General features: G+C 47.7%; 1 protein-coding gene across 1 annotated transcript in view; it reads left to right on the top strand.

Annotated features, from left to right (window-relative positions):
• Window positions 1-16,261: 16,261 nt before the first annotated feature.
• The window catches only part of SYT17 (synaptotagmin 17), a 180,102-nt gene continuing 169,418 nt past the window's right edge, over window positions 16,262-26,945 (top strand). Inside the window, exon 1 of the mRNA XM_075317981.1 lies at window positions 16,262-16,587. Within this exon, the coding sequence (XP_075174096.1) occupies window positions 16,573-16,587 (15 nt within the window). The 5' untranslated portion in view covers window positions 16,262-16,572. The remainder of the gene's footprint in view (window positions 16,588-26,945) is intronic.

Raw genomic sequence — 26,945 nt, 5'->3', positions numbered from 1 at the left:
CACATTGATTGACAGCCTCTTTTGCATACATATATGCTACACTCATATTCTGCTCATACACACACACTCTAGAGTAGGCTGTCAATCAATGCGCTGGGGAGTGATTACAGCGCATTCACTGTTGTAGCACCCAGTTCCGATGTGGCATCACCACATGCTCCCACTCCCAGACCTCAGCAGGGACACCTCTCTCCTCACCTGACCGGCGATCCCATACGGCCCGTTCCTGCCACAGGGGCTGCCATGGCTTCCTGCTTCTATGACTCACGCAGGCCTTCTAGGAGTGCCCGAAAGGTGCGTGCAGCCACACACCCTTTCTTAAAGGACCGATGTCCCATTTCCTGGAAGTGGTCCCTGAGGTCACCTATTACCCTAAAGGTATTTAAGACTGTCTCCCCTTAGGGGAGGAGTCTGAGCAACATTGCCTATTAGTTAGTTCGTTGCTAGTTCTCATGTCCCATTATGCTACTGTGTCTAGTTCAGCTTGTCATGTCGTGTCCTCGAGCCTGCTTACTACCAAAACCTCCATGCTGCCATGTCTGAGCCACCACCTCTGTGCTGCCACATCTGACCCACCACCTCCGTGCTGCCACGTCTGACCCACCACCTCCGTGCTGCCACGTCTGACCCACCACCTCCGTGCTGCCACGTCTGACCCACCACCTCCGTGCTGCCACGTCTGACCCACCACCTCCGTGCTGCCACGTCTGAGTCACCATCTTTGTGCAGCCAAGTCTAAGTTACCACCTTCGTGCTGAAACATCCGAGCACACTCGCACTGAACATTAAGAGACTATCCAGTCCATTAGAGCCGATCTCTACTTGTCCTTGCAGTCATGCATTTAGGCCCCATGGGACTGCACCTGACAGTCCCTGTATATGGGGTTTAGCTCCATGTTAGCTCCTCCAGGGGAGTCTGGTGTACAGCCCAGTGAGTCCACTCCTGGACGCCCGCTGCCCTTCAGCGACCGTAACAACTGTGGAGTGATCGGTGACCGTACTAGCTCCCTGCCCCATCTTAATGACTGCAAGCAAATGACTCCAGGGAGGATATAACTTAATTTCCTCCCTGTAGCTGCTGATCTAGTAACACAGCTTATATACTGACATGATTTTATCACTATTCACATGCATTTTCACCCTATATATGCTGATAAATATAATTTCAGACAAGACAAGTTCCCTTTAAGGCCCTGGAGAGTTGTTAATGTTTCAGCATGTTCTCTGTCTATGATGGCTTGAAACATAACCCATCAATCATGCACCTGTTAAACATGTGTAAGTATAGGCCTACTGGACCTGAGGACATCTTCGGTGTTGTGTTCCTACATGCCTCAGAACATATAAATATAGGGAGGTTTTCATTGTGACGCAGTAGAGAGTGAAATCTATGGGATTTGTACACGTGGTGGTTTGGTTAAGGGACCAGTTGCACCTAATAGGTAAGGCCCTGACTAAAATCTGAGGAAGAAGGGTTATCGCTTGGCATTCTAGCTTGGTGGCAGGCAGCTAAAAGTGGAGTAAGACGTAGTACCATAGTGCATGCAATGGAGTATAATCTTGGAGTATTCCTGAAAAGCACCTGATAAGAGCACAGAGACCTGAAAATCAATACTAATGCCCAGTCGTAGAGAAAACCCTCCAAAAATTAGCAAATAAATAAAGACTACACTCAAGATTTAATAAAATATGCCCAACTGCTGTGGAGAGTTTATTGACCCCTGCTCCAAAAAAGGTTGAATTGAGTAAAGGTGTCACATACAGATCTCGAAAAGGAAATGGGGGGGGGGGTCAAACAAACATTGTGAAGGTAGGGAAGGGTTATAGGTGCTACTGTTAGCCCTATTCTGTACCTAATCTGTCTTTCCCTATTACACTTCGGGGATTGTAACCATAATAAAAATAAATGAGTGTGTGATGCATGGTTTTAAAGGGAACCAACCATCAGGATTTCATATATAAAGTAAAGCCAGTGCTATACTGGCGCTAGGATGCTGAATGTAAACATAGCTTTTGTTCAGCGATTGGATGTTTTATTTCAGAAATATGTGCAACTAAAGTTCCAGCAATGTAAAGCGAATTTGATTGACAGGTGCAACAGGAAGGGAATATGTGGGTTGGGTCTCGCTATCTATTCCCGCCACTGTCTGCCTGCGTAATCTTCTTCCCCCTGTCATAAACATTAATTCTGGTACAGGAAGATGGACAGGGGCGGGAATAGATAGCAAGACCCGACCCACATATTCCCTTTCTGTTGCACCTGTCAATCAAATAGCAGTGCATTGCTGGAACTTTACTTGCACATATTTTTATAATATAACATCCAATCTCTGACAAAAGCTATGCTTACATTCAGCATCCTAGCGCCAGTATAGCACTGGCTTCACTTTATATATGAAAATCCAGTTGTTCGGTTGCTTTTAATCAGAAGGGAACTTAAATGTAACTTCTGCTGTGGCCAAACTCCAACTCTGTGTCTGTGTTAAAAGGACTTATTTATGCTTGTGGGGCGAGCACGGTATTAGTGAGTCCACTGGACCGAAGGTACCGTTCACTTGCCTGGAGGAGCAAACGCGACCGGCCGCCGAGTCTTCACTACTGTCACTGGAGGTGGCTGCAGGTACACACGCTGGTAAGCATCCGGCAGAGGGCAGCCCCAGGGGATCTGCAGTACCTCAGCAACTGGCACCATGGATATAATACACTCTCTGGTTGTAGTGACAGCAGCAGGTGGAATCGTGGATTTGTCCAGCATGGATGGATGGATGGATGGCAGCGGCCGATGAGGATACTTGCGGCAGCGGTATTGTAGTAGATGGCTGGCATAGATGATAGTAGCAGCAACAGAATAGGAGTGCACTGAAACACACACACATGAATCAGCAGCAGAATGTAGCACAATAACAGCAGCAGCAACAGCAGCACCAGAGACCTGAGAACTAGCAACGTAACTAACTCGCTGCCTAGGCACTTCCCTATATGGGAAGGTACCTTGAATACCTGAAACCTCTCATTTGAACTGAGAGGCACTTCCTGGTCAGTGCATGCTGGCTCTTTAAGAAAAGGGGTGTGGCCATGTGTACACCCTATGAGCATTCCCAGGAGGCCTGTGAGGTGTGCGCAGAGCCCGGGAGACACCTCCAAGATCCAAGGACGGGGCAGACACCGTAGGACGGCCTGGCAGGTTAGAGAACCAATGTCTCCACCAGTGGAGTGGGGCAGAACAGTGCGGGGATGCCGGTATGGGCATTACACCTCTGTCTGCACAGAATGACTGCTCAAAATAAGCACAGGCGCTCGATGCACCCCTGGCATTGCAGAGAGGTTTACTGCACCTTCCCACCTATTTCTTTCCCCTCTGTGTCTGCACTCATTTGGCTCCTTAAAGCTAGAGCTGTCAATCAAAAAAGAGGATGCAGAAATAGATGGAAACAAGTACATGGGAAAGTGCACATTGTTTGACCACATCATGATGCAACAAGCACATGTTCTGTGTTTGAAAAGTCATTCTGTGCTGACAGAGTCCTTTGAAGTATAGAATATGGTTTGTAAGTGATGATTTTACTATTCAGATGGTGGCTCGGGCAAAGCTTGGTTGAGAAGAGCGCTGTGCAGTATCATAGTATATTGGAGACAATGAAGTAGTGTTTTGCTTCCAGTGATAAATTTGCTAAAACAAAATGATCTCATTGTATTCTATATCTATCTATCCCTCTATCCCTCTATCTATCTATCTATCTATCTATCCCTCTATCTATCTATCTATCCCTCTATCTATCTATCTACAGTTAGGTCCAGAAATATTTGGACAGTGACACAATTTTCGCGAGTTGGGCTCTGCATGCCACCACATTGGATTTGAAATGAAACCTCTACAACAGAATTCAAGTGCAGATTGTAACGTTTAATTTGAAGGTTTGAACAAAAATATCTGATAGAAATTGTAGGAATTGTACATATTTCTTTACAAACACTCCACATTTTAGGAGGTCAAAAGTAATTGGACAAATAAACCAAACCCAAACAAAATATTTTTATTTTCAATATTTTGTTGCGAATCCTTTGGAGGCAATCACTGCCTTAAGTCTGGAACCCATGGACATCACCAAACGCTGGGTTTCCTCCTTCTTAATGCTTTGCCAGGCCTTTACAGCCCCAGCCTTCAGGTCTTGCTTGTTTGTGGGTCTTTCCGTCTTAAGTCTGGATTTGAGCAAGTGAAATGCATGCTCAATTGGGTTAAGATCTGGTGATTGACTTGGCCATTGCAGAATGTTCCACTTTTTTGCACTCATGAACTCCTGGGTAGCTTTGGCTGTATGCTTGGGGGTCATGGTCCATCTGTACTATGAAGCGCCGTCCGATCAACTTTGCGGCATTTGGCTGAATCTGGCCTGAAAGTATATCCCGGTACACTTCAGAATTCATCCGGCTACTCTTGTCTGCTATTATGTCATCAATAAACACAATTGACCCAGTGCCATTGAAAGCCATGCATGCCCATGCCATCACGTTGCCTCCACCATGTTTTACAGAGGATGTGGTGTGCCTTGGATCATGTGCCGTTCCCTTTCTTCTCCAAACTTTTTTCTTCCCATCATTCTGGTACAGGTTGATCTTTGTCTCATCTGTCCATAGAATACTTTTCCAGAACTGAGCTGGCTTCATGAGGTGTTTTTCAGCAAATGTAACTCTGGCCTGTCTATTTTTGGAATTGATGAATGGTTTGCATCTAGATGTGAACCCTTTGTATTTACTTTCATGGAGTCTTCTCTTTACTGTTGACTTAGAGACAGATACACCTACTTCACTGAGAGTGTTCTGGACTTCAGTTGATGTTGTGAACGGGTTCTTCTTCACCAAAGAAAGTATGCGGCGATCATCCACCACTGTTGTCATCCGTGGACGCCCAGGCCTTTTTGAGTTCCCAAGCTCACCAGTCAATTCCTTTTTTCTCAGAATGTACCCGACTGTTGATTTTGCTACTCCAAGCATGTCTGCTATCTCTCTGATGGTTTTTTTCTTTTTTTTTTCCAGCCTCAGGATGTTCTGCTTCACCTCAATTGAGAGTTCCTTAGACCGCATGTTGTCTGGTCACAGCAACAGCTTCCAAATGCAAAACCACACACCTGTAATCAACCCCAGACCTTTTAACTACTTCATTGATTACAGGTTAACAAGGGAGACGCCTTCAGAGTTAATTGCAGCCTTTAGAGTCCCTTGTCCAATTACTTTTGGTCCCTTTAAAAAGAGGAGGCTATGCATTACAGAGCTATGATTCCTAAACCCTTTCTCCGATTTGGATGTGAAAACTCTCATATTGCAGCTGGGAGTGTGCACTTTCAGCCCATATTATATATATAATTGTATTTCTGAACATGTTTTTGTAAACAGCTAAAATAACAAAACTTGTGTCACTGTCCAAATATTTCTGGACCTAACTGTATCTATCTATCTATCTATCTATCTATCTATCCCTCTATCTATCTATCTATCTATCTATCCCTCTATCTATCTATCTATCTATCTATCCCTCTATCTATCTATCTATCTATCTATCTATCCCTCTATCTATCTATCTATCTATCTATCTATCTATCCCTCTATCTATCTATCTATCTATCTATCTATCTATCTATCCCTCTATCTACCTACCTACCTACCTACCTATCTATATATCTATTTGTCTGTCTATCATCTATCTAATCTATCATCAATGGGAGTGACAGAGACCCCTCATTTATCCACTTAGATGTCATGGTCACTGTTCACTATATTATCTCTGCGGTTATATTGCTGCGATCAAAGCTGTCTCCAATTGCAGACGTTACTGGTGGATGTCTGCTGTATAGAACAGCCGACACCTTCTGTGTATTGAGTAAGCTGAGCATGAGAGCCGACGTAATACAAATCTTCACAAGTTCTACTATACACTTATGGTGGATGCCAGGAGAAGTGGGCTGATGCCAAGCAGGGAGTTGGTTTATTTAGCACCACACCACTGTGTTTATCTATCTAGTAAAACAGAAAACTTAAAGGGGTATTCCCATCTCCAAGATCCTATTTCAATATGTAGTAGGCGTAAAAAGAATAATATTAGCAAATACCTCCAATTAGAAATGTAGTATAGTTCTCCTGATTAGCTATGTCTTTTACCTCATGCGCAGGGCATTGCAGTAGCTGAGGTAACAATGGTTACGACCACTCGCAACTAACTGTCACTATATGAGTGGTCATAACCATGGAAACCAAAGCTACTGCAATGCTCTGCACATGAGATAAGTGACATAGCTAATCAGGAGGACTATACTACATTTCTAATTGAAAGTATTTGCTAATATTAAGAAGTAATATTTCCAGTGATTGATCCAATAGTAAAAATCTTTATTAAATCCTAATAGAGCCATAAAAATTCAAAGTCACTTACATAAAAAAAAGGTTGGGGGGGTTAAAATATGCAGATGTGTTTCGGTGGTGTCACCTTAATCATTTGCAAGCTGACTGTAAAACATGAAACCAGCTCCAGCCACACACTCCTTGCCTAGGTAACTGGCTGGGACAGTAGGGTGGCCGGTAATCTAGGCCATGGGCTATACACTATAAAATGGAACCCCCTCCTTTCTTAATAATAAAGAAGATTTTTCTTAAGGCTTATATTGCTTGGTTCTTTCCAAGAACCTTGAAATTTTACCCATTGAAGATCATAAGACATCCCCTTTAATATTTAAGTTTTGTCTTCAATTCTGCCTTCTAGGTAATGTTAAGCAATATCAAGTGAGGTCTGCAGTGATGGTGCAGTTGGTCCTTCAGCCAACAGGGAGGGACCAGTGTAGAGTCAGCAGAAGAAGGCTCTGAGCTGACGAGCAGGGCTGGCCTGTTGGTGTCCTGACTTGGTGGCAGCAGTACCTTAAAGGGAATCTGTAGTAGGATCACCCTTCTAAGCAGTGGCGTAACTAGAGTTTGATGGGCCCTGGTGCAAAATTTGGACCAGGGCCCCCCTCCATGTACACCGACACTTAGGGTACGAGATAATGATGCTGACACTTGGCTTTTACCCACAGCACTCTGCTTTCCCATGATCTGATATCCATCTTATCCTCAGCACCCAGCTTTCCCATGCTCTGTCACACATCTTTCCCTCAGCACCCAGCTTTCCCATATCAGAGCATGGGAAAGCTGGGTGCTGAGAGATGTATAGCAGAGCATGGGAAAGCTGGGTGCTGAGGGAAAGAGCCTTCACACCTCAGCACAAAACATTCCCATCCCATACTTGTATCTTTGTCCCCCCTCGTACATAGTTCTCCAAATACTATAATGGCCCCCACATAGCCTTCCATATAGTATAAAGGGTCCCACATAACCGTTCATATATTAGAATGCACTTCCATAGTCCTCCATGTATTATAATACATTTTCCATAGTTCTCCATATTTTATACTGCACAACATAGTCCTCCCTGTTTTATAATGCACCCCCACAGACCATGTATAAGGTAGCCTCCATAGTCCTCCATATATTATAATGTAGCCCCCATAGTCCTATATGTATTATAATGCAGCCCCATGAATCATATTGTATTATGCAGCCCCATACTCCTCCATGTATAATGCACCCCTATAGTCCATGTATAAGGTGTCCTTCATGTTTATTATGCAGTCCCATAGACCTCCATGTATCATGCAGCCAGCACCCCCAGGCCTCCATGTATCATGCAGCCAGCCCCCCAGGCCTCCACGTGTCATGCAGCCAGCTTGCCCCGGGGCCTCTACGTGTCATGCTGCTAGCCCAGCCCCCCAGCCCCACCAGGTGTCATGCAGCCAGCCCCACAGGCCTCCATGTGTCATGCAGCCAGCCCCCCAGGCCTCCATGTGTCATGCAGCCAGCCCCACCAGGTGTCATGCAGCCAGCCCCACAGGCCTCTATGTGTCATGCAGCCAGCCCCACCAGGTGTCATGCAGCCAGCCCCCCCAGGGCCTCTATGTGTCATGCAGCCAGCCCCACCAGGCCTCCATGTGTCATGCAGCCAGCCCCACCAGGTGTCATGCAGCCAGCCCCCCAGGCCTCCATGTGTCATGCAGCCAGCCCCACAGGCCTCTATGTGTCATGCAGCCAGCCCCACCAGGTGTCATGCAGCCAGACCCCCAGGCCTCTATGTGTCATGCAGCCAGCCCCACCAGGTGTCATGCAGCCAGCCCCCCAGGCCTCTATGTATCATGCAGCCAGTCCCACCAGGTGTCATGCAGCCAGCCCCCCCAGGGCCTCTATGTGTCATGCAGCCAGCTTGCCCCGGGGCCTCTACGTGTCATGCTGCCAGCCCCCCAGCCCCACCAGGTGTCATGCAGCCAGCCCCACCAGGTGTCATGCAGCCAGCCCCCCAGGCCTCCATGTGTCATGCAGCCAGCCCCCCAGGCCTCCATGTGTCATGCAGCCAGCCCCACAGGCCTCTATGTGTCATGCAGCCAGCCCCACCAGGTGTCATGCAGCCAGCCCCCCAGGCCTCCATGTGTCATGCAGCCAGCCCCCCAGGCCTCCATGTGTCATGCAGCCAGCCCCACAGGCCTCTATGTGTCATGCAGCCAGCCCCACCAGGTGTCATGCAGCCAGCCCCCCAGGCCTCCATGTGTCATGCAGCCAGCCCCCCCAGGGCCTCTATGTGTCATGCAGCCAGCCCCACCAGGTGTCATGCAGCCAGCCCCCCCAGGGCCTCTATGTGTCATGCAGCCAGCCCCACCAGGTGTCATGCAGCCAGCCCCCCAGGCCTCTATGTGTCATGCAGCCAGCCCCACCAGGTGTCATGCAGCCAGCCCCCCAGGCCTCCATGTGTCATGCAACCAGCCCCCCCAGGCCTCCATGCATGTGTCATGCAGCCAGTCCCACCAGGTGTCATGCAGCCAGCCCCCCCCCCCCCCCCCCCCAAGGGCCTCTATGTGTCATGCAGCCAGCTTCCCCCGGGGCCTCTACGTGTCATGGAGCCAGCAAAATAACAAAAAACAAGTACAATACCTCTCTTCTCCTTCCGACCCCTGCGACCGCGGTAGTTACGCCCCTGCCCCCATATGTCACACACCCTGCTCCCCATACAGCCTGCATCCCTCCATATCACTCACACACACACTACACCCCCATATGTCACACACCCTGCCCCACATAACTCACCCTGCCTGTACCCCAAATTACCCCTCTCAAACACTCTGCACCCCTTCACATGCTTCTGTCGCAGTCTGCACTCACCCTGCAGCCCCCCTCCCCCTCATGTTTCCTCTTTTCTCATTACCAGTCATGTGTCCAAAGTATCGTCTCCTGCTTTCTCCCCGGCAATCCTGTGTCTCCTCCCACAGTCACATGGGCGTGACATCATCGCAGGTCCTGCAGGATGGATTCCGTCTGCCGTGCAGGAGCAGTCCTGCTCTGCTGCAGGTCAGGAACGCCTGGTGGCCTCTCCAGGTCAGGGGCCCCTATGCCCCCTGCTGACACCGGGCTCCCCTGACTCACAGGCCGGCCCCCTAACAGTCGCGCAGTCGGCCACTACACAGCGGCACTACACATAGGGGCCCGGCAGCCGGCTCTGCAGAGCGGCTGCCGGGCCCCTTTAACCCCGCGGGCCCGGTCGCAGTGGCGACCTCTGCGACCGCGGTCGTTACATCCCCTGCTTCTAAGGCTGCTTTCACACTTGCATTGAACGGCATCCGTTGCTATTCGCCACCTTGAGGAATTACGGTAACCGTTGCAGGAAACTGTTTTATTCCTCATAGACTTCTATTAGCTACGGATAGCAACGGATGGCCTTGCGTTGCATTCGTCAGGCGAAGCGTTGCATCCGCCTGGTGGATGGAACGCTGCATGTAGCGTTTTTCTGCGCTTGGCGGAGTGTCAAAAAAACGCAACGATTCCGTCGGCGTCCGTTGTTTTTATAATGGATGCCTATGGTGATGGATTCCGTTAGAATCCGTCATTTGACGGATTCCGTTAATGCAACTGTCTTTACAAAACTGCGCATGCCCAGATGTGTAAAGTCAAGAAAAAAAAGCTATAACGGATTGCGCTATTTTGTACAATCCGTAGCATCCGTTGTGCCACTATATGCAACGCATCCGTTAAATCCGTCATACAACGCAATGCAACGGATGGCATTCAATGCAAGTGTGAAAGCAGCCTTAGCCATCTACCTGGGCATGTAAGTCATAGAAAGTTGAATAGAATGATACATTGATATCGACACTCGATGTCTTATGTAGAAAAAAATCCACATTTTTCTTAATATGTAAATAAGTTGTTAAGATCTACGGGCTGGACATGGATCTCTTTGAGAATCTGCTTCCAGAGCTTATTATAAATGAAAGGGGGCATTACCATTGTGAGACATGTAGATCAGGAGAGCAGACTGTCAGTCATTACATGTCTCACACTGGTAATGCCTCCTTTCATTTACAATAAGCTCTGGAGGCAATTCTCAGGGAGATCTATGTCCGGCCCATAGATCTTAACAGCTCATTTCCATTTTGAGAACAACATGGATTTCTATGGAATAAGACATCGGATCACAGATATCAAGTTTAGAGATGAGCAAATGTGAAGTTCAGTGTTCGGTACAAACACAGACTGTTCCAAGAAAACAAAGTTTGGCTTCGGCGTTCGGGTGCTTTACAAATGCAAACCACTCACGAGAGCATCGCTGTGCTCGGGTACACTCGGTGCTCAGCCTGTGAGAGCCGCTTGCCATGTTTGAACGGCTCACACTGGAGGTAACAACAGCATAATCGGATGTAGAGCTTCCATGGGTGCACTCATGTCTAATCAAGGTATCATTTTAATCGATTTTCTATGACCTACACGATCATATAGATGACTTTAGAGTGTTCATCCTACTGACAGATTCCATTTAAATAAATCATCTATTGTGATGCCATATTGGTGACCCCGCACTGTCATGCCACCCTCCCCCGGTGGGGACGTCGACACTCTCACCCGTTTGGCCATCTTGCGGTGGTTGCCCCGTCCCCGGTCCATGCTGCTGTCTCACAGAGGCTGTGCACATTTCACAGGCTTCCTGGTTTTGCCCGAAGGGTGAGTGCACGGCCACGCCCCTTTTCTTAAAGGGCTAGCATACCCTAAACAGGAAGTGCCTCTCAGGTCAGCTGAGAGGCTGCTGGTACTTAAGGCACCTTTCCGCTAAGGGATGTGCTTGGGCAACGAGTCAAATATATTGCTAGATCTCAGGTCCTATAGCACTGTTGGTGCTGTCTTTGTTGCTGCTGTAGTGTGCTATATTCTGCTGCGGATCTGTGGCTATGGTTCAGTGTGCTGCTATTATGCCAAGTCTGCCGCTGCTGCTACAAGCTGTCACGCCAGACGCCTACCCCGATACCTGCTGTTGAAGTTATCCTCTCCAGATGCTACTACCGCACCCATCCATCCATCCAGGCTGAAACCTCTACATCAGAGACTGTCCATCCCTTACCCCTGGGAACAGCCGTCGCAGCATCAGTCTTTCCAAGTGGCACCCGGTCTCACACCTGCAGCGTAACACCCTCACCATTGATGGCTCTGGTGAAAACCAGGTTTGGTTCCACAGTCAAGCACCTCTGGATTTTCTGTGTGCTGTGGTCCAGTGGGTCCACTAATCTCTTGCTCACCCAGTGGGCATAACACCTATCCCAAGACATCTGTTCCAGTGTTGAGGAGAGCCATTAGATCAAATACTTAATTAACCTCTTCACAGGGGATTGTGGGAAATGTGTCAATTTGCCTTACATGAGCCAGGTTTTCAGAGATAACTAAGATGGCCATCGATGACATCATAGACTCTCCCATCAGCATGGATCCACCAGATGACGACATAGACCCTCCCATCAGCATGGATCCACCAGATGACGACATAGACCCTCCCATCAGCATGGATCCACCAGATGACGACATAGACCCTCCCATCAGCATGGATCCGTCCAATGACGTCATAGACCTGCCTACGATGATGCCCACCAATCAGCTCATGGACTAAAGGCCGCTTTACACGCTACGACATCGCTAAAGCGATGTCATTGGGGTCACGGAATTTGTGACGCACATCCGACCGCATTAGTGATGTCGTTGCGTGTGACACCTATTAGCGATTTTGAATCGTCGCAAAAACGTTCAAAATCGCTAATCGGTGACATGCCCCCCTATTCCCAATTATCGTTGCTGCTGCAGGTACGATGTTGTTCGTCGTTCCTGCAGCAGCACACATCGCTGTGTGTGACACCGCAGGAACGAGGAACATCTCCTTACCTGCGGCCGCCGGCAATGAGAAAGGAAGGAGGTGGGCGGGATGTTATGGCCGCTCATCTCCGCCCCTCCGCTTCTATTGGGCGGCTGCTTAGTGACGTCGCTGTGACGCCGAACAAACCGCCCCCTTAGAAAGGAGGTGGTTCGCCGGTCACAGCGATGTCGCTAGGCAGGTAAGTACGTGTGACGGTCCGCGCGATTTTGTGCGCTACGGGCAGCGATTTGCCCGTGACGCACAAACGATAGGGGCCTTTACACATTGTTCAACCCACTGACCAATGCCCCCTTTCCTAGTTTTTATAAAGGCATGATCTTGAATAAACCTCTCAGTTCTGGGCCGAAGATGAATATCCGTGTGACTGATCTCATTTTTCAAGCATGCTCTCGATCCAACATTAATAAGAATCAGGCAGTAGGCGAGAGAGAGAGAGAGAGAGAGGAAAAAAAAAAAAACGGATCCGGATCGTGCACCCCGGATCCCGGGTAATGGTCGGACTCGGATCGGAACCTCAAACCGTGCGGATCCGGATTTTTCAGATCCGGGTCCGCTCAACACTACTTAATAACAATCAGTTTCCATCTGCTTTGCACCATAATATCCAGCAGCTGCACTGAATGGAGGAGCAAAGGCTTGTAGTGGTATGATTATGTGTGTGGATGTGGTTCATTACAGGAGTAAACCTTAGGGATGTGATGGAGAGCAGATGTATCAACCTCACATTCACAGATTCTCTTATGCGGGAAAATCGGATTGAATGTGGTGATGACGCTCGGATCCGAATTTGATCAGAGTGTCCGCCTAGTTGGACCCGATTTTTTCAACTGAGCACACTGTCAGGAGAAGATAGAAAGCACAATTTCTTAAGCTTCTCCATTCTGTGTGTCCACTGATGTAATCTGAGTGCAGTCTAATGTTACAATCATGGCCAAAAGTGTTGGCGCCCTTGAAATTGTTCCAGAAAATGAAGTATTTCTCCCAGAAAATGTTTGTAATTACACATGTTTTGTTATACACATGTTCATTTCCTTTTTATGTATTAAAGCAGCACAAAATATAGAGAAAAAGGGGGAAATTGGACATAATTTCAAAGAACCCCCCTCGAAATGGTCAGAACAAAAATGTTGGCACTTTTTCAAAATTGGGGGTAAACAACTTTCTTTCAAGCATGTGATGCTCGTTCAAACTCACCTGTGGCAAGTAACAGATGTGGGCAATATGAAAATAACACCTAATACCAGATAAAAAGGGGAGAAGTTGGCTCAATCTTTGCATTGTGTGTCTGTGTGTGCCACACTAAGCATGGAGAAAAGAAAGAGAATAAGAGAGCTGTTCGAGGAGTTGAGAACCAAAATTGCTGAAAAATATCAACAATCTCAAGGTTGCAAGTCCTTCTCCAGAGATCTTGATGTTCCTTTGATCACACTATGCAACATAATCAAGAAGTTTACAACCCATGGCACTGTAGCTAATCTCCCTGGATGTGGAGGGTAGAGGAAAATTGATAAAAGGTTGCAACACAGGATAGTCTACATGGTGGATACGCAGTCCCAATCAAGTTCCAATGAAATTAAAGCTGTCCTGCAGGCTCAGGGTGCATTAGTTTCAGAGCAAACTATCCAGTGCCATTGGAATGAAATTAAACGATATGGAGGAGATCCAGGAGGACCCCACTGTTAACACAGAGGCATAAACAGCTAGATAGCAGTTGATGCATGCCTCCTAATAAATTTGGCACATCTTGTTCTTGTCTGTGCACTACACACTAAAATGTATGCCACTAGTGGTTGGTTATACCTTTCTGCTAGAATTTCAGCTAATTTCTGGTATGAATTGTAGTAAATTTGTCTATCTGTGGGTGCCTGTATGCCCTTCTCTAAGACCTGTTTCCAGGTCACAGTGTTAAGTTGATCGCAGATGTTCTTTAAAACCCACTCATTGTTTACTCTGAGTAGGAGCTTATTTATTATTATTTTTTATTATTATTATTATTATTATTATTTATTATTATAGCGCCATTAATTCCATGGTGCTTTACAAGTGAAAAGGGTATACATAAAAACTAGTACAACAATCATTAACAGTACAAAACAGACTGGTATAGGAGGAGAGAGGACCCTGCCTGCGAGGGCTCACAGTCTACAGGGAATGGGTGATGGTACAATAGGCGAGGACAGAGCTGGTTGTGCAGTGGTGTACTGGACTGAGGGCTATTGTAGGTTGTAGGCTTGTCGGAAGAGATGGGTCTTGAGGTTCCTCTTGAAGCTTTTCACGGTAGGAGAGAGTCTGATATGCTGGGGTAGAGCATTCCAGAGTATGGGGGAGGCACGGGAGAAATCTTGTATGTGATGGTGGTAAGAGGAGATAAGAGAGGAGGAGAGAAGGCGATCTTGTGAGGATCTGAGGTTGTGCGCAGGTAGGTACCGGGAGACTAGGTCACAGATTTAATTCCATTAGGTGCTGAAGTATTTAAGGTTTCTTTGCTATCCTGCTGAGAATGACATGTTGTTAATCTCAGCTGCAGCCACTCCCTTCTGCTATATAAATCCACTCCTATGCTGGCTATAGTTCATTCTGTGCTGACCTGTGAAGGAGTTGTCTCTGGAGAAAGCTGTGGCAATCTTTCCAATTGTAGTTTTTTTTGTTGTATCTGTCTCCATTGTTTGTCTGTCCTTTGTTATGTTGTCCTTATATTAATAATAAGACTAGTCTCTTGCTGGCCTGCTCACTAGTCAGGGCTAGCCCATGGTTAGCCAAGGCATAGGCATGTGATGATGCATAGGGGGAAGGACAGCCACAGGTGAGTTAGGTGGAGACCCCTCTCCTTAGCACCAGGGCCTACATTTACATCTTTCCTAGTGTACCCCTCCTCTTCTACTGCACGCCTGACATTCCCTCGCCCTGGAGTGACAACCTGTTTGTCTGCCTTCAGCTGTATTGATAGCAGTACATACTCATGTGGAGTACAGCTAACGGCAGTGATGAAGTCAGTGCCTGTATCCTCCTCTAAGTGTTCTACTTATCACAACAATCTCAACAGCAGCTTATCCCCAGAATTAGTGAAACACAGGTGCTGAGATGACCCTTTCACTGCCATCAGCTGTACTCCCAATGATTACAGAAAAAGACAGGGGAAAAGCAGGGGTTTAGAAGCCACTTACATGGAATTATTTTACAGAAATGAAGACAAATCCCATAAAAAAGTTGTTTGTAAAGTTTCATAATGTTCTATACTGGATAAAATTATTAAAAACAAAATAAACTTTTTTTTAAAAAAAAAACCTTTAAATATTTTTTTTCTTTAACATTTTTAAGAATTTCTTGGAAACCAAACTGGTAAAATAGTTATTAACTAATAATTAATTAATAATTATAATAGGTAGTAATTAATAACTATTATATAATAGTTATTTATATAATATAATAGTTATTAATTAATAATTAATTAACTATTAGTTAATTAAAATAAAAAAAAGTTTTGTGCAATATTGACAAGGAAGAAAAACGGAATAGTAATAAAATCAAAGATCCATCCAAATTATTTATTTTTTGCCCACAAGGTGGCAGTATACAGCCATTCTTTACACTGTGTGGTCCAATACACCTGTCTGATGTTCAATATTAAATGAATCCTCTTATAGTTTATTCCTTTACATATACTGCCCTATAGAATCAGCTGCTCCTGTATAATGAATTTAAAGGGCAATAAATTCTATGCTAAATATAGACTATTAATGCTTCATTATTAGAGGCCACTGCATAATCATTATTTAGAAAGATAGTGAATTACTTAATATAGGGCAAATTGTATTACCAAGCACAGCCACACTCTGATGATGGAAACACAAGAGAACAATTACATCAGTGTTCATTTTTGCATTGCCTTAGGGCACTTACAAAGAAAAAAAAAAGAACACAGCAGTACCGTTGGTGGCCACAAGGTGGCGACAATGAGTCTATGCTGGAAATATAGGCAAAATTCAAACAAAACAGGGAGAGCAGAAAAGAGGAGACTAATCAAAGCAACAGTGTAAGTGACAGGGAGGAGGGAGCCTGTCCCTGAGGCAGGACCAGTCACTAAAACTGTCCCCCAAATAATGCAAGGGGGCACCTGATGTGTCATGCAGGCAACAAGTGGGAGTAGCCTCCAGCCCACTGATGGGAAGTGTCACCATGAAGAAGAGCAAGCCAGCAATCTGAGCATCAACTAACAAGTCACGTCTGTCTCTATTTTTTTGTTGCTTTTATTGAGGGGAAAGAAGAAGGCCATGTACAGGCAGCAGCCCTGGCACCTGATGGCACTGTGAGTGAAGATGGCATATATACAGGTAGGTGGCATTCACACTTTTACTGATTGCTGCTGAAAATTAAGTTTGTGGTTAGAACTTGTGAAGCTTCAACCAATGAACAAGTAAATGGGCACAGGCTGCAAAGGATGGGCTGAGACTGCAAGGCAATAGCACCTGTGAATTAGGCTGGCATATAGGCACAATCAACACACCCAGTGAATTAGGCTGGCATATAGGCACAATCCGCACACTCAGTGAATTAGGCTGGCATATAGGCACAATCAGCACATAAGTGAATTAGGCTGGCATATAGGCACAATCCGCACACTCAGTGAATTAGGCTGGCATATAGGCACAATCAACACACCCAGTGAATTAGGCTGGCATATAGGCACAATCCGCACACTTAGTGAATTAGGCTGGCATATAGGCACAATCAGCACATAAGTGAATTAGGCTGGCATATAGGCACAATCCGCACACTCAGTGAATTAGGCTGGCATATAGGCACAATCAACACACCCAGTGAATTAGGCTGGCATATAGGCACAATCCGCACACTCAGTGAATTAGGCTGGCATATAGGCACAATCAGCACATAAGTGAATTAGGCTGGTATATAGGCACAATCAACACACCCAGTGAATTTGGCTGGCATATAGGCACAATCCGCACACTTAGTGAATTAGGCTGGCATATAGGCACAATCAGCACATAAGTGAATTAGGCTGGCATATAGGCACAATCCGCACACTCAGTGAATTAGGCTGGCATATAGGCACAATCAGCACATAAGTGAATTAGGCTGGTATATAGGCACAATCAACACACCCAGTGAATTTGGCTGGCATATAGGCACAATCAGCACATGAGTGAATTAGGCTGGTATATGGAAACAGTCAGCAAGAGGGGTTAGGCTGGCATATGGGCACAATCAGCACATGAGTGAATTAGGCGGGGATATGGAAACAGTCAGCAAGGGGGGTTAGGCTGGCATGTGAGCACAATCAGAACAAGAGAATTAGGCTGGCGGCACATGGAAACAATCAGCAGGGGGGGTTAGGCTGGCATATGAGCACAACAAACACATGAGTGAATTAGGCTGGGATATGGAAACAATCAGCAAGAGGGGTTAGGCTGGCATATGAGCACAACCAACACATGAGTGAATTAGGCTGGCCTAAGAGCACAATCAGTACATGAGTGAATTAGGCTGGGATATGGAAACAATCATCAGGGGGGTTAGGCTGGCTGGCATATGAGCACAATCAGCACCCCAAGTGAATTAGGCTGGTACATGGGCACAATCAGCAGGGGAGTTAGGGTGAGCAAACATGGAGGCAGAACTTTATGTCACAAATATATATATATATATATATATATAAAATATAATATATATATATATGAAGAAGTGTTTCTAGAGTAATGGATAAAGTTTATTCTCTCATATCTATATTACACCTGTTACCGATATCATATTATATATCTGGATGAAGCAGGGCTGAATATGTCATTTAAACTAGTGTTTTGCATTTAGTAAGTAGTTAGTTTTTTTATTATTCCTTATTGGTTTATGTATATTATTTATGGTATTTATTTTACTCACTTATATAGCAACATCAATTTACATAGCGCTTTACAGATATGTAATATATATATATATATATATATATATATATATATATATCATAGGTTATTGGTAATCAGTGACAGTAAGTTGACCACGGCCTTGCAGCCATCAAATAATAATGTTCACCCTTATCAGATTCTCTCTGGCAGGCGTGGCATAATGATGGTGACTACGCCAACATGTGAGTGACTTGTTGCTGTGAACTTGAGTCAATCTGACCACTAGTTCCCGCCCCCTGTATACCCAGTATTGTAAGATTATATGAAATAAGGACATATATTTATTCTACTTACTTATATAGTGCTTACCAGACATAATCATCACTGTCCCCATTGGGGCTCACAATCTAGATTCCCTATCCATATGTATTTGGAATGTGGAGGAAATCCAAGCAAACATGGGGAGAACATACAAATACTGTATATGGGGGTCTTCGGTGTCTTCTTTTCCCTTGTGTGGTTAGTGTGGCTATCTGGTGGGGTTCACTGGTCATGGTGCGTTTTTGAGGATAATATAAATATATTTGTACCAGTTTAAATTTTTAAAATTAGTTATGTCAATGTTTTGTTTTTAGTGGAGTTCCCCTTTAAGCCCAGTTAATGTTTATCATTGGGTTAATTAGGATGTGGCACGGCTCTGCGGCACGCTGTAGGCAGGGCGTTTGTGAGTTTGGATGGGTGCTGGGGGGAGCGGCACCTCCATGGTGAGGGCTTTATTGCTCGCACTGAACAGTATCTGCGAAGCAACAGTTGAACATGTCGGCAGCAGATGTTGCTCCCTTGTTAAAAATGTGTCAGGTTACCTAAAGCCTGGACTTTATCCCTGCATTGTGTTCTGCTTGTCACAGCGACTGTAATGTATCCGCGTCACCCCGTCATCTATCCGACACATGGGGAATATTAGCCAGAATTAATCTTTATTCCGACATATTGCCAATAATGATTAGTGAAATTATATATATGTGTATACACACACACACACTATATATATATATACATATATTTATGTATTTCTACAGTATATACTTGCTGTAATGTGATACTATTGCCCCCTTAGTGACCACCAATATGACTTAAAACTAACCTGAGATATAAGTGACAGCTATCAGCTGCACACTATGGCTGATACCCTGCTCCATCAGTCACGATCGGCGTTGGCACCAACTATGGACGTTTAACCGCTTAGATGCTATTGTCAATAGTGACTATGGCATCTAGATGGTTAACAGAGGGTGGGGGCTCATTCTGTAACCCCAACAGCATCATAAGATTATGATTGTGTGGCCTTGATGGTCGCCATGGCAATTCACACCCAAATAACGGCCTTATGCGGGCTTTACACGTTACGATCTATCGTGCGATTGCACGATCGATCGTACCCGCCTCCGTTGTTTGTGCATCACGGGCAATTCGCTGCTCGTGGCGCACAAAGTCGTTAATCTGCCGTCACACGCACTTACCTGTTGAGCGACCTCGCTGTGGGCGGCGAACATCCTCTTCCTGAAGGGGGAGGGACGTTCGGCGTCACAGCGACGTCACACAGCGGCCGCCCAACAGAAGCGGAGGGGCGGAGATGAGCGGGACGTAACATCCCGCCCACCTCCTTCCGCATAGCCGGCGGGTGCCGCGGGCCACAGGTAAGCTGTGTTCATAGTCCCGGGGTGTCACACGTAGTGATGTGTGCTACCCCGGGTACGATGAACAACCGGTGCCATGTTAAATAAACAATTTTTTAAAACTTAGCGACGAGTACACAACTCATGATTTGTGAGCGATTCTGCGTCACTCGGAGGTGTCACACGAGACGACGTCATGAACGATGCCGGATGTGCGTCACGAAAACCGTGACCCCGACGATGCATCGCACGATAGATGGTCTCGTGCATTAGGCCTGAAACACACGTCTGCAAAAAACATTGCGTGTCTCGCGGTCCGTTTTTCGGGTCTGTGTTCCGTTTTGGATGTCCGTTTCTCCGGTACGTGTGACATCAGTGTGATGGCGTATGCTTGCCGTGCGTGCGTGTTGAATGTCCGTGTATGTGTGAGATACGTACATGTCATGTCCGTGTGCAGTCCGTGTGTCTTGAGCCGTTTCACCATTTTTTAAAAAAAAACAAAACACACAGACCGTACGGAAAGCACACGTCCGTGTCACGTACGTGCAGACACGGACCCATTGACTTTAGCGGTCCGTGTCTGCATGATGCCGGTGAAACGCAGACATGTCGTCCGTGTAAAAAAATGCACATACGTACAAACCACACGGACACACGTACTGTGTGGTTTTACGTGTGTGTGCCTGTTACCATAGGGTAACATTGGTGCACGTGTGTTCATGCCGCCGGTAGGTGTCAAAAAGTCACAAACACGTACCGGCGGCACGGATGTGAGTTGCAGGCCTTAGAGACTGCCGGCTATAGGCGCCTGCTAAGAAGTTAGCAACGTTTAGGGAAAAAAAAATATTCTTTCCCTTCATGCCACTTTGCATTAATTCCTGAAAAGCAGCTGAATGGGTTAATAAAGTACCTGAGAACAGTTTTCGATATGTTGTGCGGCGCTGTTTCAAAAATGGGGGTTTCCCAATATATAGGTCCTCCAAAGTCACTTCAAACCTGACCAGGCAATTCACGGACAAATAACAGGCTTAGGCCTTTTTCCCACGTCAGTAAAAAACACGCACGTTTTTCACTGACGTGATAAAGGCGCTTATGTCCCTCCATGTGCCGTGATTTTGGCACCCATGTGATCTCCGTGTGCTATCTGTTATAATATATGGAGATCAGGCACTTATACTCACCTGTCCACGCCGCTGCTGTCCGTGGTGTTGAAGTCTCCGACAATGCTGTGTCCGGCCGCCGCTGTCTCCTCTCTGCAGCTACTTCCGGGTTGGCTGTGCAGTAAATATGCATGAGCATAATTAGCCGGCCTGGAAGCAGGAGACAGCAGCGGCTGAAGACAGCATAGCTGGAGACATTGTGTGGTCCGTGGGACATCAGTGATGCCAGAAAAAAAACAACTTGTCTCTGTGTGGAACAAATATACATGCGTGTGCGCCACATGGAATCACGTCAGTGAGAAATCACTGATGTGTGCGCAGACCCATTGATTTTAATGGGTCTGCGTATGTCCGTGATTCTGGTACGTATAAAAACAGTAACATAAGTACCAGAATCACTGACATGTGAAGTGGGCCTTAGAGGCTGCCGGCTATAGGGGCCTGTTCAGACACTAGTGTGGCGCCCCTGAGGCTTCCGTCGCCACAGGTCATTGCACCCCATCTGCGGTGTGATGCCCCATTCTGAGAGAGGAAGAGAGTGAACTCCGGTCCCCTGGTAAATTCACACTACACCCCATTGCTAGGGACACACAGGACCAGGGAAAGTGGCAGGCAACCCTCCCATGCTGCATGCTGAGAGGGGCTGTAAGACCCATCCCTGCTCCCATAGGGTGGTAGCTTAGCAACTGGGGAGGTGGGAGGAGCCACCAGAGAGCAGATAGAGAAAGGAAGGTCAAGTTAGTTTCAGTTTACCTCAGGGAGTGAAAGAGTGAGGAGCCAGCATGTAGTTGGAGAAGAAGAACGAGAGCAAGGAGGGAGGAGGAGGCCTGCTGGAGGCAGGCAAGGAGGAAAGAAAGAAAGAAAGAAAGAAGGAAAGAAAGGCTCCAAGTCAGTCAGGAGCAGAGGAACTGAAGGAGACGCTTCCTGGTGAAGATCCTGGGACCCAGAGGTCCAGGTGACACCACGCAGAGAAGGAAAGAAAGGGTCACAGGGCCGCGGGTAGTCCTGTAGGTACCACGAGCTGTCCTTGTTGGGTACCGAAGCCGAGGGCCCAGAGGCGCTACGAGTAGCTGCAGGCTGCGGTGGCCTGGTCCACAGTGACATCGGTGGAGTGATTAGCTGCGACAGGGGACGGTCCCTAGAAACTGGAGGAGTGAAAAGACAGTCTCCAGACAGTAAAAACCGAGGCCCAGGGAATTGCAAGCTCCCAGGGCCAGAACCCAGAGCAGACCTTCAGAAAAGGGGTAATCAGCCGACAGGTGACCCCCCAGCCTGGAGGCTGTAATGGAGGCCAAGCCAAGTCCATCTACCTAAGGCAAGGCTAGTGAAGACAGCAGAAAAAGAGACACTAAAGAGAGGGAACCGGATTTCACGCTCTGAATCATCCAGAACTGACGGAGGTCCCTGACAGTGGTCCCAGCAGTCTGAGGGTCCCTGCAACTGTGACGGAAACTGTGAGTAAAAGAACTGGAACTGCACCTTTGGACTCGTCTCTGTTATTCCATCTGCATAGACACTTACAAGCACCAACTGTGCCCCGGGCATTGCTCCACCTGTGGGGAGCAGTACCAACATTGCTGCCACATCATCACCCCGGAGGCCTTACACAGCAGCGGCGGCTTAATAGCCGCAGACCACAGGTGGCGTCACGAACACAAACTTTATTACTTCAAGCCACATGTTTTACTGACACCCACCAGGGCCACGGAGCCGGGCCCAGCCACCACTGACTATCACCGGACCAGTTCTGCCCGGCACCGGGTGTCCCATAGCCCTGGGGTGGGCGAGTCAACTTTTGGCGTCACGAACAGGATTTCGTGCCCGGTCTAACCGGGTACTGTGCGCCTGAAGAACTGTGTGACAGACTGTGTACTTTACTGAGAAACCACCGCCATTAGCGCTGCTGAGAGCGGGAAGAAGGGGGGCGTGCAAGAAGAAAGGGCGCGAAGAGAAGCCCCGCCCCCTTGTCCAAAAAAAAAAGCGCGCGAAGCGGTGCCCGCCATAGAAGGCGGAGGAAGAAAAGATGGCGCGTGAAGAAGCTAAAAGGATGGACGCCGAGCAACGAGCGGCCAGAGGAGGAGTGGCCGAGCCGGGACACGCACCTCAGAACCGGGTTGTGTCCTGCGTCCTAGAGAGCGGAGAAGATCCAGCCGCCGCTGCAGAGCCGGGTAAAGAGAGTGACACCCCCAGCCGGCGGAGCCCGGATTGCCCGGTGGGGTTCCTGCCCGGTCCTCCTGCAGGCGCGCGTGCCACGACCGCAGCTCCGATACCAGCACCCTGCAGCAAGACAGCGACCACCAGAACACCGGAGATGCAACTGAGGGGTGAGTCATTTAATGCCCCTGCCGGCGCGAGAGCCCCAACCCCCGCTGCCATGCCCGCAGTCCCTGGAGAGACGCCCGACACGGCGACGCCGATCCGGGCCGCAGCTACGCCAGGTGCGGCCCGCCAAGATCTCACCGCAGCAGCGACTCCAACCCAGGCCGCCGCCATGCCAGGCGCGGCCCGCCAAGACAAGGAGGCAGCCCCAGAAAAGCCAGAGTGGCGCCGTATGGCTGGTAACCCCCTGCAAGCCAGCAGCCTCGCGCCAGCCAGTAACCCTATGCAAGCCAGCAGCACTACCTCAGAGCAGGCCCAGGCCGCAGCATCTTGCAGCAGGCCTGCTACAGCCACGCAGGAGATGCAGACTGTGCTGACCGCTGTCTACCTGCTGCCGGGTGGGGAGCCGGAGAAGAATCCCTACATGTAAAGAAGTAAGGAGTTGCTGAACTGTATATAGCCCCTGTCTGCCCCTTATTCTTTTCGAAGATGACACCCTTTCCTGCTGTACTGCCCCTGATGCTTTTTGAAGACGTCACCCCCATGTTATGTGCTACCGGGCCACTGAACTGGAATGTGGGCCCCGGTGGAAGTGTATGTGTTATGTCCTACCAGGCCTCTGGACTTAGTGGCTGGTATGTTGTGTATGTGTCTTATGTAACCAGGCCATTGGACTTAATGGCTGGTCGATTGTCCCATTATTGTTTGATTGAAAGAAACGAACTGCCGGGCTACTGGACTTGTAGTAGCCAAAGATGTAATTAGTTGCACCCGTTGTGCCCCCTACCAGAATTATGGGGGATTTGCCTGAACCGTGCAATGGACTGGAAGTGCACACATAGTTTCTTTATAAGAAGTTTGCAACGTTCATGATATGTGCCTCCCATAAAGGGAAGAAATGTTTTACAGTTTATGTTATTGCATACCAAAAATGTTTTGCAGTTCTCCATATGTTTTTGTTGTTTTTCAGCCCGAGGACGTGCTGGGATTTGCTGTGGGGGAGTGTGGCGCCCCTGAGGCTTCCGTCGCCACAGGTCATTGCACCCCATCTGCGGTGTGATGCCCCATTCTGAGAGAGGAAGAGAGTGAACTCCGGTCCCCTGGTAAATTCACACTACACCCCATTGCTAGGGACACACAGGACCAGGGAAAGTGGCAGGCAACCCTCCCATGCTGCATGCTGAGAGGGGCTGTAAGACCCATCCCTGCTCCCATAGGGTGGTAGCTTAGCAACTGGGGAGGTGGGAGGAGCCACCAGAGAGCAGATAGAGAAAGGAAGGTCAAGTTAGTTTCAGTTTACCTCAGGGAGTGAAAGAGTGAGGAGCCAGCATGTAGTTGGAGAAGAAGAACGAGAGCAAGGAGGGAGGAGGAGGCCTGCTGGAGGCAGGCAAGGAGGAAAGAAAGAAAGAAAGAAAGAAGGAAAGAAAGGCTCCAAGTCAGTCAGGAGCAGAGGAACTGAAGGAGACGCTTCCTGGTGAAGATCCTGGGACCCAGAGGTCCAGGTGACACCACGCAGAGAAGGAAAGAAAGGGTCACAGGGCCGCGGGTAGTCCTGTAGGTACCACGAGCTGTCCTTGTTGGGTACCGAAGCCGAGGGCCCAGAGGCGCTACGAGTAGCTGCAGGCTGCGGTGGCCTGGTCCACAGTGACATCGGTGGAGTGATTAGCTGCGACAGGGGACGGTCCCTAGAAACTGGAGGAGTGAAAAGACAGTCTCCAGACAGTAAAAACCGAGGCCCAGGGAATTGCAAGCTCCCAGGGCCAGAACCCAGAGCAGACCTTCAGAAAAGGGGTAATCAGCCGACAGGTGACCCCCCAGCCTGGAGGCTGTAATGGAGGCCAAGCCAAGTCCATCTACCTAAGGCAAGGCTAGTGAAGACAGCAGAAAAAGAGACACTAAAGAGAGGGAACCGGATTTCACGCTCTGAATCATCCAGAACTGACGGAGGTCCCTGACAGTGGTCCCAGCAGTCTGAGGGTCCCTGCAACTGTGACGGAAACTGTGAGTAAAAGAACTGGAACTGCACCTTTGGACTCGTCTCTGTTATTCCATCTGCATAGACACTTACAAGCACCAACTGTGCCCCGGGCATTGCTCCACCTGTGGGGAGCAGTACCAACATTGCTGCCACATCATCACCCCGGAGGCCTTACACAGCAGCGGCGGCTTAATAGCCGCAGACCACAGGTGGCGTCACGAACACAAACTTTATTACTTCAAGCCACATGTTTTACTGACACCCACCAGGGCCACGGAGCCGGGCCCAGCCACCACTGACTATCACCGGACCAGTTCTGCCCGGCACCGGGTGTCCCATAGCCCTGGGGTGGGCGAGTCACTAGCAACATTAAGGTGGTAATAACATTTTTCTTTGAAGGCTTGACGTCTGTCTGATCCCACAGAAAAAGTATTGGAGATAAATTGCTGCAGAGTAGTAATACATTTCTATGATGAACAATCAGAATATTGCTTGCTGTGTATGAGGATGGGGGGTGCCATGCTGACCCCTGCCCATTTATTTTTATTCTGCACCAACATTATATTCACTCTCCCCATTGGGGCTCACAATCTAAATGCCCCATCAGTATGTCTTTGGAGTGTGGGAGGAAATCAGAGAACCTAGAGGAAACCCACACAAACACTGGGAGGACATACAAACTCTTTGCAGGTGTTGTCCTTGGTGGGATTTGAACCCAGGACCCCAGAACTAATTACTGAGCCATTGTGCTGCTTTTCCAAAACCAGTTACATTAGGACAATAGGCACATGACTATCAGAACTGAATCATTGGAAGAACGTGAACTGATCTGATGAATCACATTTTCTATTACATCTGTGGAAAACTGTCACGATGTCACTTTATATGCAATGTCAAGTACGAGATGACTTCCGGCAAGTGGTGCATCACATGGGGAAGAGCAGGCAGCAATACAATGGAAGGCCCTGGCGCTAGGGAGAGGGTAGTAGGGTCACCTCGAATTGCTCAACTGAGGCTGAACCCTGAACTCAATAATGTCTCTAGATGGGTTTTTCGCCCCATGCACCGTCACGTGCTTAGACCCTCGCTGGCCCAGAACTCACCCTGACTGACTCTAGTTTCGCCACTATAATAAGACAACACGATAAAGGTAAGACAAACAGGTGGGGATAGACACAACGAAAAGCCCTCCTTGGTTACTTCAGCAGGAAACTTCGCAGCTACAATATAAACAACTCTACAGCTATGCAGAGACAAGCTCCTTCCATTTGGACAGCAGAGTTATGAGCTACAGCCGGCATAGGAAGGAGTGAGGAATGGATGTTTATAGCAGAGGGGAGTGGCTGCAGCTGAGGTTACAACTACCTGTTAGATCACTGCAGGATAGAAATGATCCTTAACCCCTTCAGTATGAGATGCAATTAAATACTACTAAATTGGTTAAATAGAAGATTTTACTATTCTTTCTTCAAATCAAAGTGGCCCAAAATCTCATAAAACTGCATATGTGGCACAGAAACTTGGTGGGTCATGCATACGCTTGACTGTTCTAGAAATAACAGTTTTATCAACTAATAGACTCCAACTTCAAGTAGGTCATTGGTAACTTCACACAGACCTCATGTATAGTTTATCTGAGGTCGACAGCTCAAAAAAGGCTACCTTGGACAAACTTGGCACTAGCCACGCCATGTA

This window comes from Anomaloglossus baeobatrachus, chromosome 7 (genome assembly GCF_048569485.1).
Source record: "Anomaloglossus baeobatrachus isolate aAnoBae1 chromosome 7, aAnoBae1.hap1, whole genome shotgun sequence".
NCBI classification, from domain to species: domain Eukaryota; kingdom Metazoa; phylum Chordata; class Amphibia; order Anura; family Aromobatidae; genus Anomaloglossus; species Anomaloglossus baeobatrachus.
Note: the sequence above shows the minus strand (reverse complement) of the source record. Positions and strands in the feature narration are given on the sequence as shown.